Source organism: Triticum aestivum, chromosome 7B, assembly GCF_018294505.1.
Source record: "Triticum aestivum cultivar Chinese Spring chromosome 7B, IWGSC CS RefSeq v2.1, whole genome shotgun sequence".
Classification (NCBI taxonomy): Eukaryota; Viridiplantae; Streptophyta; class Magnoliopsida; order Poales; family Poaceae; genus Triticum; species Triticum aestivum.
Window position 1 is genome coordinate 107,231,804 of NC_057813.1, and position 11,323 is coordinate 107,243,126.

Below are 11,323 nucleotides of genomic sequence, written 5' to 3' on the forward strand. Positions count from 1 at the left end.
ATGGTGAAATAATCCTCCCTTTAATATTAATATTAATATTAATATTATTAATATTAAATTATTATTAACTATATTATTATTATTAGGGGATAAAGATAAAGATAAATAGTAATAAATAATATAAATAAATATAGGTACAGATAGTCAGATATAGATATAGGTAGATATAGATATAGATTAGGTATATAGATATGACAAAGGAAAGAATATGGTCCAAAAAGTAGATTGTTTCCTCTGACTTTTGCACTACACTCAATTTAATTCGTATGCACAGTGAGGAGTGAACGGAGGGAGTACTAGTACATGACAAAGGAAAGGATATGGCCGACAACTACAGGAAAAATGACATTGTACGTTAGCCTACCGTGTTCCCTCCCTCTAGTCCCCCGACCCGCTCCCTCCCGCTCGGGTTTCCGCCGCTGCCGCCGGCGCCCAAGCCCCCTCCCGCCGCCGCCGGCGCGCGCGCCCCGGCCCATCCCGCCCCCCTCTTCCCCCTTCCCCTCCCGTTCCCGCCCCTGCGCTGCCTTCCCGGGAGATGGACGGGGCGGCGCGCCCCCTCCCCTTCTTCTCAGCCCTCCTCCGGTGGATCTCCCCCGCCACCGGCGGATGCCCCCGACCCTTCTATCTCCGCGCGCTCGTCCCCTTCTCGGGGCAGGGGGCGGCGTGGTGACGTGCGGTGGCCGGCGGCACGCCCCCGGCCCAGATCTGGGCCCTCCCGGCCCCATCTGGGTCCTAGCGGGCTGGCCATTGGCGTGGCTTCGACGTCCTCTGCGTGGCGCGGAGGAGCGGCTCGGTCTTGCGGTGGTGGCGGCGTCGGCATGCCTTCTGCAGCGTGAAGGCGGGAGCTTTACGGGCATTTGCAGACCCGGACGGACCTGTGGGCCCACGGGACCGGTATGCTCCTGCTATCACGTCCGGTCGGTTACCGTCGTTGACGGTGGAGGTTGGGCCCTCCCACGTGCCGACGTTGATGTTGTCCCGAGTCCCGGCTCCTCTTCTTCATTGAGCAGGCCCCTTTCACGGTGTCGTGGTGAGACGGTGCGGAAGCTTCAAGACCGTTTTGGCGCAGAGTGGTGGTTTGTTTGGTAGCGTGCTCCGGATCGCGCGAGGTGAAGGTTTGGGATCGGGAGAAACCCCTGTCGGCCGAGCCGACTCCGGCGCGGTGGTACCTGAGGGTGCCACCGAACCTTCCTGAAGGGCGTTGGAGGTACCCTTCCTCTCTCCTAGTCGAGTACCGGGGGAAATCCTTGGCAGCAGCGTCGTCATCGTCGCGTCCCTTCTTGGAGGTGTTGATTGGTACCGGCGCTCCGAAGTATAGGTGCTTAGTGGAGGATCCCGGTGGGCGTTGGCGGTCGCGAAGCTTCTTCGTTTTTGTTTATCTGCCGGTGTCGGCATTTGTTTCTTTTCTTTTTCTTTTTCGTTTCTTTTGAGCGTGCCTGTGTTGCTTCCACCTCAGCACCTATCTGATTGTATCGGTGGTGATGTTTGCTTTGGAATACAAAGCGGGGAAAACCTATTTCGTAAAGATATGGCCCAAAAAGTGGACTGTTTTCTCTGACTTTCGCACTACCCTCAATTTAATTCGTATGCACAGTGAGGAGTGAACGGAGGGAGTACTAATATAATAAACTATAAAATGCTCCGAAGCTTGCTACCTTGCATATACCCTCAGTTGGTCACCCGATCGAGTCACTGCTCACTACTGCACTGCAACTTCCGGCAATATTCAGCACGGCGCTTCCGTCTCCGCCCCGGTGGCTTGCTAGCTCTTCGACGGTCCTTGCTGCGCCATGGAGGAAACCCCACTCCCACAGCCACTGGTTCCTCGCGTCAGGCTCGGCGCCCAGGGCCTGGAGGTGATTTCTCCCTTGCCCCTCCACCGATTAACTATCTCCTCTTCTTGTTGGACACTGAATCTAACTAACGACCCAACAACGAGGCTGGCAGGTGTCTAAGCTGGGGTTCGGGTGCATGGGCCTGACGGGCTCCTACAGCGCCCCGCTCAGCGACGACGCCGGCGCCTCCGTCGTTGCGCACGCCTTCCGCCGCGGCGTCACCTTCTTCGACACCTCCGACTTCTACGGCCCCCACACCAACGAGACGCTCCTCGGCAAGGTCTGCTCCGTTCACTGATTTACCTCCTTTGCATTTCAGAGTAATCAAGCGTGTGTATGTCTTTGTGTACTACAGGCGTTGAAGCAGCTGCCGAGGGAGCAGGTGCAGGTGGCCACCAAGTTCGGGATCCAGCAGTACGCGTACGACGAGGGCAGGGGCGCCGTGTGCGGCCGGCCGGAGTACGTGCGCGCCTGCTGCGAGGCCAGCCTGCGCCGCCTCGGCGTCGACTACATCGACCTCTACTACCAGCACCGGGTCGACACCACCACCCCCATCGAGGACACGGTCTCCTGATCAGCACCTTCATCCTGTTAATAACTGTGTTTGCAATGCATGAGTGATTGACTGGTGCGGTTGCTCACTGCAATTGCTATGCTGGGACATGCTTCTTCTGCAGATCGGTGAGCTCAAGAAGCTGGTGGAGGAGGGGAAGGTCAGGTACATTGGGCTCTCGGAGGCGAGCCCCGACACCATCCGGCGTGCTCACGCCGTGCACCCGATCTCCGCGGTGCAGATGGAGTGGTCCCTGTGGGCTCGTGACATCGAGCCCGACATTGTGCCGCTCTGCAGGTGAATTTTCTGCATTGCAAATTGTACATACTCGTGGGATCACCATAATGGGCAGTCCAAAGTGATTCTTCTGCTTTTATCTATGGACCCCAGGGAACTTGGGATTGGAATTGTTCCTTACAGCCCGATCGGCCGCGGGTTCTTCGGCGGAAGAGGAGTCACGGAGCAAGTGTCTGCTGAATCCAATCTGGTACCCAGACACTCAAGTGCTTCATTTGCAGCAGCCAATTCGTTTCAGTTACTTAGGCTTTGCCGTATCTTTATCACAGAAAAAGCACCCACGGTTTTCGGCAGAAAATCTGGAGAAGAACAAGCATCTCTATCTGAAAATGGAAGAACTAGCCAGGAAGCACCACTGCAGCCCTACTCAGCTAGCTTTAGCTTGGGTCCTGCATCAGGGGGATGATGTGGTTCCCATACCAGGTAAATGTTGCACTCCCTTCTTCAGTTGTCAGTTCTCATAGTAGGCGAAAAAACTCAAGATCATTTTTCTTGCATGCATTCCGATAGAAGTGAAATATTTCAGTGGCAGTCCAGCTTTATTCGGCAGTGAACTTACTCTACAGTTTGTCCTGATGTTTTAATACCTCCAAACATGTCCTAATTTATAATTGTTGTCACTTCCAAGTTCCAAACGAGTGCATCAGCAGCTCGTTTCTCCAGTAGACTGGCATTTGGTCACTGACAAATATGCTCTGTAATTTCTCAGGAACAACCAAGATCAAGAATCTGGACTCCAACATTGACTCCTTGAAGATAAAGCTCACGGAAGATGACCTGAAAGAAATTAGCAGCCAGATACGTGAAGAAGATGTGGCCGGTGTAAGGAGTTATACTTCCTTGGCGCATACCAACTGGAACCATGCAGACACACCAAAGAAGTAAAACTACAAAAAACGGTGATATGTGAGAATAAAACAGCCATGCCATCTACTGTATCTGCTATCGTGCTGAATGGTGCTGCATGTACCTTGTGAATCTTCCGTGCTAAATAATGTACTGCAAATAAGAACATGTGCACTGTCTCCAGGAATCATGTAAACTTCTGTCTGCATGCATAAAAAGAAGACCGAGACTGTAAGACGTGATTTGCCGTGCTCGTCCATCTTGGATGAAAATATCAGAAACAATTGATAAAGACTGAACGTCATAAATATGTGTGAAAGGTTGAACGGATAGAATAGCACACCTGAATTTACAGGTGGGGTAGATTGTTTAAAGTTGCACGGATAAAATGGAGGCTTCTGAATATAGGGGTGTGGTAGAATGGCATAGCGGCACATGTCCGGAATAAGCATTGAACGTTCGAGGCCCATGGAGGTGCATGGTTCAGCCAAACATTTCTCACTGTGTAATTTGCACAGCATCAACAGTAACTATGAGACCACAGGATCTTATCAGGTTTAGTGTCATGACCTCAAGCCTGATGCACATCTGATGCGGTCACCTCCACATGCTCCAGGCTCTCTTCCATTAAAGTAGAGGAGCTGCATTAGCTTTCAGGGACAGATGGTTTCAGCCCAGTAACATAAGACCCCAAACTTCATTTAACGTACTTCTACAATCTCTTCATAGCTGAACTTACACAAGAGCGGAATGCACTGCATAAGCAGTAGCCCTGGTGACAGGGGATAAGCTTACAATTAACGACACCAATGCTGATTATGGTAGATGTTAAGCAGGCTGGTTAAGAGCCAATGGGGAGCTCTGACAACCAAAGCGATAGGTGGCACTCAATCCATGTGAATGTCTTTGAATGCATTTCGGTTGCGCCATTTCTGGACAACCAAGACTTCCGAGAAAGAGCAGGAGCATTGTAGACCATAGACTTTGCATCAACTCTGAATATTGAAGCTTTGAGAGTGATCATCCTTTCCTCACTTTCATTCTTGCCCCTTTAACCTCTATTCTCCCCCACTGCAAGAGTAATCCAACCCCATGCAACATTAGTTCTAATATTATCAAATGTCCAAACTGTTAGAGTTATAATATAAGTCATTTACCCCTTTGTATTTATCCCGTTGTATAAGGGGTTTCCTGCATATGTTCCACACCTGTACATGTATATATATCGGCCTATGGCCTCATGGGAATACAAGTTGCCTATTCCTAACATGGTATTAGAGCTAGGTTAATTTTTTTGCACGCTGCAACTCCTGCGTTTGATCCTCTCTGCATCCCGATCGATCTCCAACCAGGGCTGCTCGAAGTGTCCCCGATCGATCTCCTCCCGCCCGCCTCGATCTGGTCCCGCTAGCTTCGATCTCGTTCCCGATCGAGCTCCAGCCGGCCCCCCAATCGATCTCGTTGCACTTTCCGCCGATCGACTGTCTGCCGCTCCCCGATCCGTCCCGATTGGAAGCTCCCTCGTCAGATTCAGTTGATAAAAAAAAATGTCTGCTGCATCGGGCTATGTTGCTGTCCCTCGCTGTCCAGTAATCTTTGATGGTACTAACTATACCGAGTTCTCTTCCTCCTAGAGTCTGTCCCATCACTTGTAAGTGGGTCTACAAGGTTAAGACTCGCTCCGATGGTTCTCTTGAGCGTCACAAAGCTCGTCTTGTGGCTCGTGGTTTTCAGCAGGAGCATGGTCGTGATTATGACGAGACTTTTGCTCCTGTGGCCCATATGACCACTATTCGTACACTTCTTGTCGTTGCCTCTGCATGCCACTGGTCTATATCTCAACTTGATGTGAAGAATGCCTTTCTTAATGGTGAGCTGCGTGAGGAGGTGTACATGCAGCCACCACCTGGGTATTCTGTCCCTGATGGCATGGTATGTCGTCTTCGTCGCTCTCTCTATGGTCTTAAGCAAGCCCCCCGCGCCTGGTTTGAGCGTTTTGCCTCTGTGGTCACTGCCGCTGGTTTTTCAGCAAGTGATCATGATCCAGCATTGTTTATTTACCTTTCTCCTCGTGGTCGGACTCTTCTTCTTCTCTATGTTGATGACATGATCATCACTGGGGATGACTCCGAGTATATTGCCTTTGTAAAGGCCCGTCTTAGTGAGCAGTTTCTTATGTCTGATCTTGGACCTCTTCGCTACTTTCTTGGGATTGAAGTCTCTTCTACCTCTGATGGCTTTTTTATATCCCAGGAAAAGTATATCCAGGATCTTCTTGCTCGTGCTGCTCTTACTGACGAGCGCATTGTTGAGACTTCTATGGAGCTCAATGTTCACCTTCGTGCTACTGATGGTGATCCTCTCCCTGACCCGACGCGTTATCGTCATCTTGTTGGCAGTCTTGTCTATCTAGCTGTCACTCGTCCGGACATCTCTTATCCGGTTCATAATCTGAGTCAGTTTGTCTCTGCTCCCACATCGGTTCACTATAGTCATCTCCTTCGTGTTCTCCGATATCTTCGGGGCACGATCTCTCACCGTCTATTCTTTCCTCGCTCCAGTTCTTTACAGCTTCAGGCCTATTCGGATGCTACGTGGGCTAGTGATCCTTCAGATCGCCGTTCACTTTCTGCTTACTGTGTTTTTCTTGGTGGTTCTCTCATTGCCTGGAAGACGAAGAAACAGATTGCAGTTTCCCGTTCGAGTGCTGAGGCTGAGTTGCGAGCAATGGCTCTTTTGACGGCAGAGGTGACTTGGTTACGGTGGTTACTTCAGGATTTTGGTGTTTCTGTCACTACACGACTCTGCTCTTATCTAACAGTACAGGTGCTATTAGTATTGCGCGCGATCCTGTGAAGCATGAGCTCACCAAGCATATTGGTGTTGATGCTTTCTATGTGCGCGCTGGTGTGCAGGATCAGGTTATTGCTCTTCAGTATGTGCCTTCAGAGCTACAGTTGGCGGATTTCCTGACGAAGGCCCAGACTAGAGCACAACATGGCTTTTATCTCTCCAAACTCAGTGTTGTTCATCCACCATGAGTTTGAGGGGGGGTGTTAGAGTTATAATATAAGTCATGTACCCCTTTGTATTTATCCCGTTATATAAGGGGTTTCCTGCATATGTTCCACACCTGTACATGTATATATATCGGCCTATGGCCTCATGGGAATACAAGTTGCCTATTCCTAACACAAACACTATCTAAATTTGCATAGATAATTACAGTACAGTAAGAAATTCAGTACAAACATAGCTTCTTCAATGAACAGTTTGTGTTCATGTTTTTTCGATGAAGGAAATTTAGATACATGATAAACTTCATTACTTTGTCCGTAGAGTATGGCTGACTCGATTCGCCTTCACAACTCACAAGAGAAATGGAACTATCGCAATATTATACTGCCATGGAATAGCTGGCTTACCTTTACAAGAGCAGAATGCTTCTGGTTGGATGCATCGTATCTACAGATCTACTCATTTCTCATTGAATTTCTCTCATTCTTCCTTAAGGCTGTCTCTGTGCAGCCAACAACAAAACAATGAATGCCTCACCAGCGGCACCTTTGAATTGAATTAGCTGTCTACAAAGTGCATGCATAAAAAAAAAGTTATTGAAAAGAATACCAAACTATGAGATGTGAAAAATGCAACCTGCCAATTTACATATTCATCATAGAACATGATCTGCAATTCATGCTTGGATGAAAGGGACAATCAAACTTAGTGCATACTGAAAGTGGTTGGAACATACATAGGAAAAATAAGTCAAGAAAGAGGTTGCTTTTTTCTTTTTGCGGTCAGAGGAAAGAGGTTCCTTGATAATTTAAATCTCCAGAAATATTCAAAGAAAACAATATCTTGTGGGTCGCTCCATTTTGCATAGTGAAAACTCATATCTGCTGCTAATAAATTTGCTTTAAAAAATGACATCTCAACAGTGACATTTCTGAGAAAACATTATATGTTTTTAAATCTGTGCAACAGCAACTGTGCAGGTCAAAATGGAGAAAGAAGCAAAAGGTTCATAACAACCTCAAGCTATTTTGACTCCATTAAACACTATGGTCTTATGGCAGACAGTCTTCTACAAAAAAGAGTGTGAAGGAGGATCTTATTCTGCAGACTCAAAGACCTTATAAAATAATTGCATCCTCACGAGGTTGGACATTTTGATATCAGATGAAGTCAATGGACATTTAATATAAATAAGAACCATGAGTATAATATGGCACTGTAAGACTGTTGGGAGGAACTAGAAAGCAATGTAAAGGAAAATATTTTCCGCAAATACGAAAATTTCTCTGGACTCCCAGAACGGAAAAATATCATGAGCCCTATCCCACACACACCTGGTTGCAATCTCTAATAACACACTAGAATAACGCTAGTGCAAAGCTATTATCTGTTTACATCTTGTAGGTGTAATATCTGATGGCCTCTCAGTGAACATACACTTTGATGAATTGTGAACACTCATGTAGTAACACAAACACAGAGTAAAGCTCAAGCTTGTGGGGTTGAGTTCACTTGCAAGATTCTTCTCAAATGAAAGTTGAATCATATGAAGCCACACTAGTAAGCTGGGTTTGTATGAACTCCCACCAAACCTGTAGTCTGTTGATCCTGTGAAGTCAGTGGCTCATTATCAAATCCATCAGCCCCTGTAAATCACCGAACACACCAGTGTTTTACCAGTAATCGCTGCAAGAGCACTGCCCATCTTCAAACCGATGGAATCTTGCTCTATCCCGGATGATAATCACTCGGCCATAGGCTTTAGATATGAGCTTTGCCACTACATGGCAGTCCCCACAGATTCGGAGATTTTTTATCACCCGCAGGGTCTCCCCAGGTGGCGTGGCAATGGCCAGTTTTTCGCTATGATAGGACAATGCATACTGCTTCTCCTCCTCCCCGATGTCATGAAGCACATTGCTTGTTTCCGGCTCATATCCCAGCTCACCTATTTTTGACACAATTTCCTCTAGCGCTCTGTAAATCTCCTGCAACCTTGGGTGCTCTTTATCACCATTAATGAACTTATGCATTACACCACTTATCTCTGTGTAGCTGAAGCCAGGTACTTTCCGCACATCATTGCTGCGCATGGTATCACGGACTCGACCAACATCTGCCCACCGTGCCTTGGACGCATATACATTAGAGAGGAGCACATAGTCACCATCAACATTTGAACCAAGCTCGGCAAGCTTTGTAGCAGCTAACTCCGCGAGCTCAACATCACCATGCGTCTTGGACGCACCCAGCAATGTCTGCCAGAGGACAATATCTGCAGGAAACGGCATGGACTTAATGGTATCATATGCCTCGGCAAGACGGCCTGCGCGGCCAAGAAGGTCCACAACAGTGCCGTAGTGCTTTACATTGGGAGGAACCCTCATGCCATGAAAAACCCTGAGGCCATCATCCACGAGCCCAGCATGGTTGCATCCGCACAACACAGCGATGTAGGTCACTTCGTCCGGCTCAATACATGTCGGCATTTCATCAAACAACTTGAGTGCATCACCCCCATGCCCATGCATGGAAATTGCTTGTATCGCAGTATTGTATGACACAAGTGTCCGGTCTTCTCGTTTGATGGAGTGGAACACTTCCAGCGCCCGGGCCAATGAACCGCACTTGGAGTACATGTCAATAAGTGCATTGCAAACACGAACATTGCCGCTGACGCCCATTTTGCGAACAAACTCATGCACATTCAACCCGTCCTGTAACGAGCCAATCTGTGCACACGCAGAAAGCGCGGCAACCATGGTCACCTCATTGGGTGCCTCCCTTGGTGGCAACTCCCGGAAGCTCCCTACCAGCCTGTGGAACAGCTTCAGGGCCAGGGTAGGCTCAGTCCCCTGAGCCAGCCCAGCAAGCAGCGCATTCCACGAGGCCACGTCGCGCACGGTCATTTCATCGAACACCTTCCGCGCGGACGCGAGGTCGTCGCATTTCGCGTACGAGTCGAGCAGCGTGGTGATCAGCCGGACGTCGGCCGTGCAGCCGAGGCGGAGGACGAGCGCGTGGAGCTGTATGGTGGCGGGCCCGTCGGAGCACCGGGCGGAGGCCTTCAGCGCGAAGGAGAGGGAGAGCGCGTCGAGGCGGGGCCGCGGCGGGGACGGCGAGGGGAGGAGGCGGCCGGCGAGGAGGAGCAGGGAGCGCGCGGGGTGCGGGGAAGCGGCGAGGCCCCGGAGGGCGGCGTTGAGGTCGTTGGTGGCGGTGGACGGGAGGGAGCGGAGGAGGAGGAGGGCGTGCGGCAGCGCGGCGGCGTGCGCGGAGAGCGCGAGGCGGTCGAGGAAGCGGGCTCGGAGGGAGGGCTCGAAGTAGAGGCGGGCCGAGGTGATGAGCTGCGCGTGGAACTGCTTGTGGTGTGAGAGTGTGGTCAGGCGTGGGAGGAAGGGCTCCAGGTGCAGCGCCGCCGCCGCCGCCGTAGCCGTCGCCGGCGCGGGTGGCATTGTGGCTGGGGCGATGCTATGTGTCGCTCGTTGCGATCAATTGCGCCTCGCGTTGCTCACGACGCCAGCTCGAGTCGCACGGTCTCTTTGGTTTTGTTCAAAAATACAGAAGACCCGGAGACTCTGGAAGTGCTGGCGATCAGAGAGGCTATTGCCTTAGCAAACGATCTATATATTCACAAAGTCTCGGTGGCATCGGATTGCAAGAATGCGGTAGAAGCAAGAAGAAAGGGAACCTCTTCATCTTATGGAGCAGTTGTGCTTGAGATTAAGGAGTCATCTAGGTCTTTTATTTCCTGCATAATTTTTTACGTGAGTTTAGAACCTCGAATATAGAGGCCCACAAGCTAGCAAATCATACATTATGACTAGGGACCGGCCGCCATGTTTGGTTAGGCCACTCGGCAGAACTTTTTTTTCGTCCTCTAAACTGTGGGACGGTTGAATAAAAGCTTTGTGAGTTTGCCTATATGTTATATCGGTCTTTTTAGTTAGTCTTTTTTACCTTCGATTTCTTGTTTTCAGTGATATCATTTCAATTAAAAAAATAAGAAGTGTTCGTGCTTATCAGAAATGTGCACAAAATGAAAAATTGATCACAAATTGAAAAATATTCACAAATTTAAAAAAATCATGAATTCAAAAAATCTTCAGGAATTCGTAATATGTCCGCGAATTCAAAAAATGTTCACAAATTTGAAAATATTTGCTATTTTTGTAAATGCCTGTGAATTCCAAAAAATCATGAATTCAAAAAACGCAATTTGAATATGTCCATGAATTCAAAAAATCATGAATTAAAAATGCTTCATGAATTTTAAATTGGTTGCTAATTCAAAAAAACATGAATTTGAAAAAGGTGTGTCGGAAAAGATTCCGACAGATCCCTCATAAGGGTATCCCAGCGTGGCGATTAGGTCAGAGGAGAAACAAGAGACAGATTTACGAAGAGGTTCATATCTCCTTACGGGGTGAGTCACTACTCCTGCTCATGTATATTGCAATTGAGGTGTACAAAGTACAGATAATACCGAGGGATTCTAATGTGCTTTATCGGACATGTCGGCCTCTGTTTATATAAGATATCGGGGCCACTAGGGTTACACAACCTAGCCACCTACAGCAATGGAGAGAGTTCTCCACGACCCCGGCTTCCTTGTCTTGAGTAGCAGGCCTCGGGCCGCCCTAATTGGGTTGGAACTGACAAGGTGACGCACCCCTGGGTCGTAACACCATCAAAGTTCATGAATTTAAAACAAGTTCAAGAACTTGAAAAATATTCGGGAATTTAAAAAAGTCCAGGTTTTTAAGAAAAGGAAAAT

The 11,323-nt window shown here is 48.7% G+C and overlaps 2 protein-coding genes across 2 annotated transcripts; one reads left to right on the forward strand and one right to left on the reverse strand.

Annotated features, from left to right (window-relative positions):
* The first annotated feature begins 1,648 nt into the window (after positions 1-1,648).
* On the forward strand, positions 1,649-3,805 carry LOC123161065 (probable aldo-keto reductase 1). Its single transcript, XM_044578924.1, has 7 exons — positions 1,649-1,856; positions 1,948-2,115; positions 2,191-2,400; positions 2,513-2,685; positions 2,779-2,875; positions 2,955-3,108; positions 3,395-3,805. The coding sequence occupies exons 1-7, from the start codon at positions 1,791-1,793 to the stop codon at positions 3,568-3,570; spliced, it is 1,044 nt and encodes a 347-aa protein (XP_044434859.1). The 5' UTR covers positions 1,649-1,790; the 3' UTR covers positions 3,571-3,805.
* Positions 3,806-4,266: 461 nt separating this feature from the next.
* Positions 4,267-10,113, reverse strand: LOC123161063 (pentatricopeptide repeat-containing protein OGR1, mitochondrial). The gene is made up of 3 exons (XM_044578923.1): positions 7,884-10,113; positions 6,957-7,115; positions 4,267-4,602 (listed from the first exon to the last, which is right to left on the reverse strand). Exon 1 carries the CDS (start codon positions 9,999-10,001, stop codon positions 8,223-8,225), a length of 1,779 nt encoding a protein of 592 aa, XP_044434858.1. The 5' UTR covers positions 10,002-10,113; the 3' UTR covers positions 4,267-4,602; positions 6,957-7,115; positions 7,884-8,222.
* Between the last annotated feature and the right edge of the window lie 1,210 nt (positions 10,114-11,323).

Excerpts from the sequence above, each read along its gene's own strand:
- LOC123161065 (XM_044578924.1), top strand. The coding sequence starts at position 1,791 with ATGGAGGAAACCCCACTCCCACAGCCACTGGTTCCTCGCGTCAGGCTC. Across the intron at positions 1,857-1,947 it reads TCGGCGCCCAGGGCCTGGAG|GTGTCTAAGCTGGGGTTCGG; the intron begins GTGATTTCTCCC and ends CGAGGCTGGCAG. Across the intron at positions 2,401-2,512 it reads CCACCCCCATCGAGGACACG|ATCGGTGAGCTCAAGAAGCT; the intron begins GTCTCCTGATCA and ends CTTCTTCTGCAG.
- LOC123161063 (XM_044578923.1), bottom strand. The coding sequence starts at position 10,001 with ATGCCACCCGCGCCGGCGACGGCTACGGCGGCGGCGGCGGCGCTGCAC.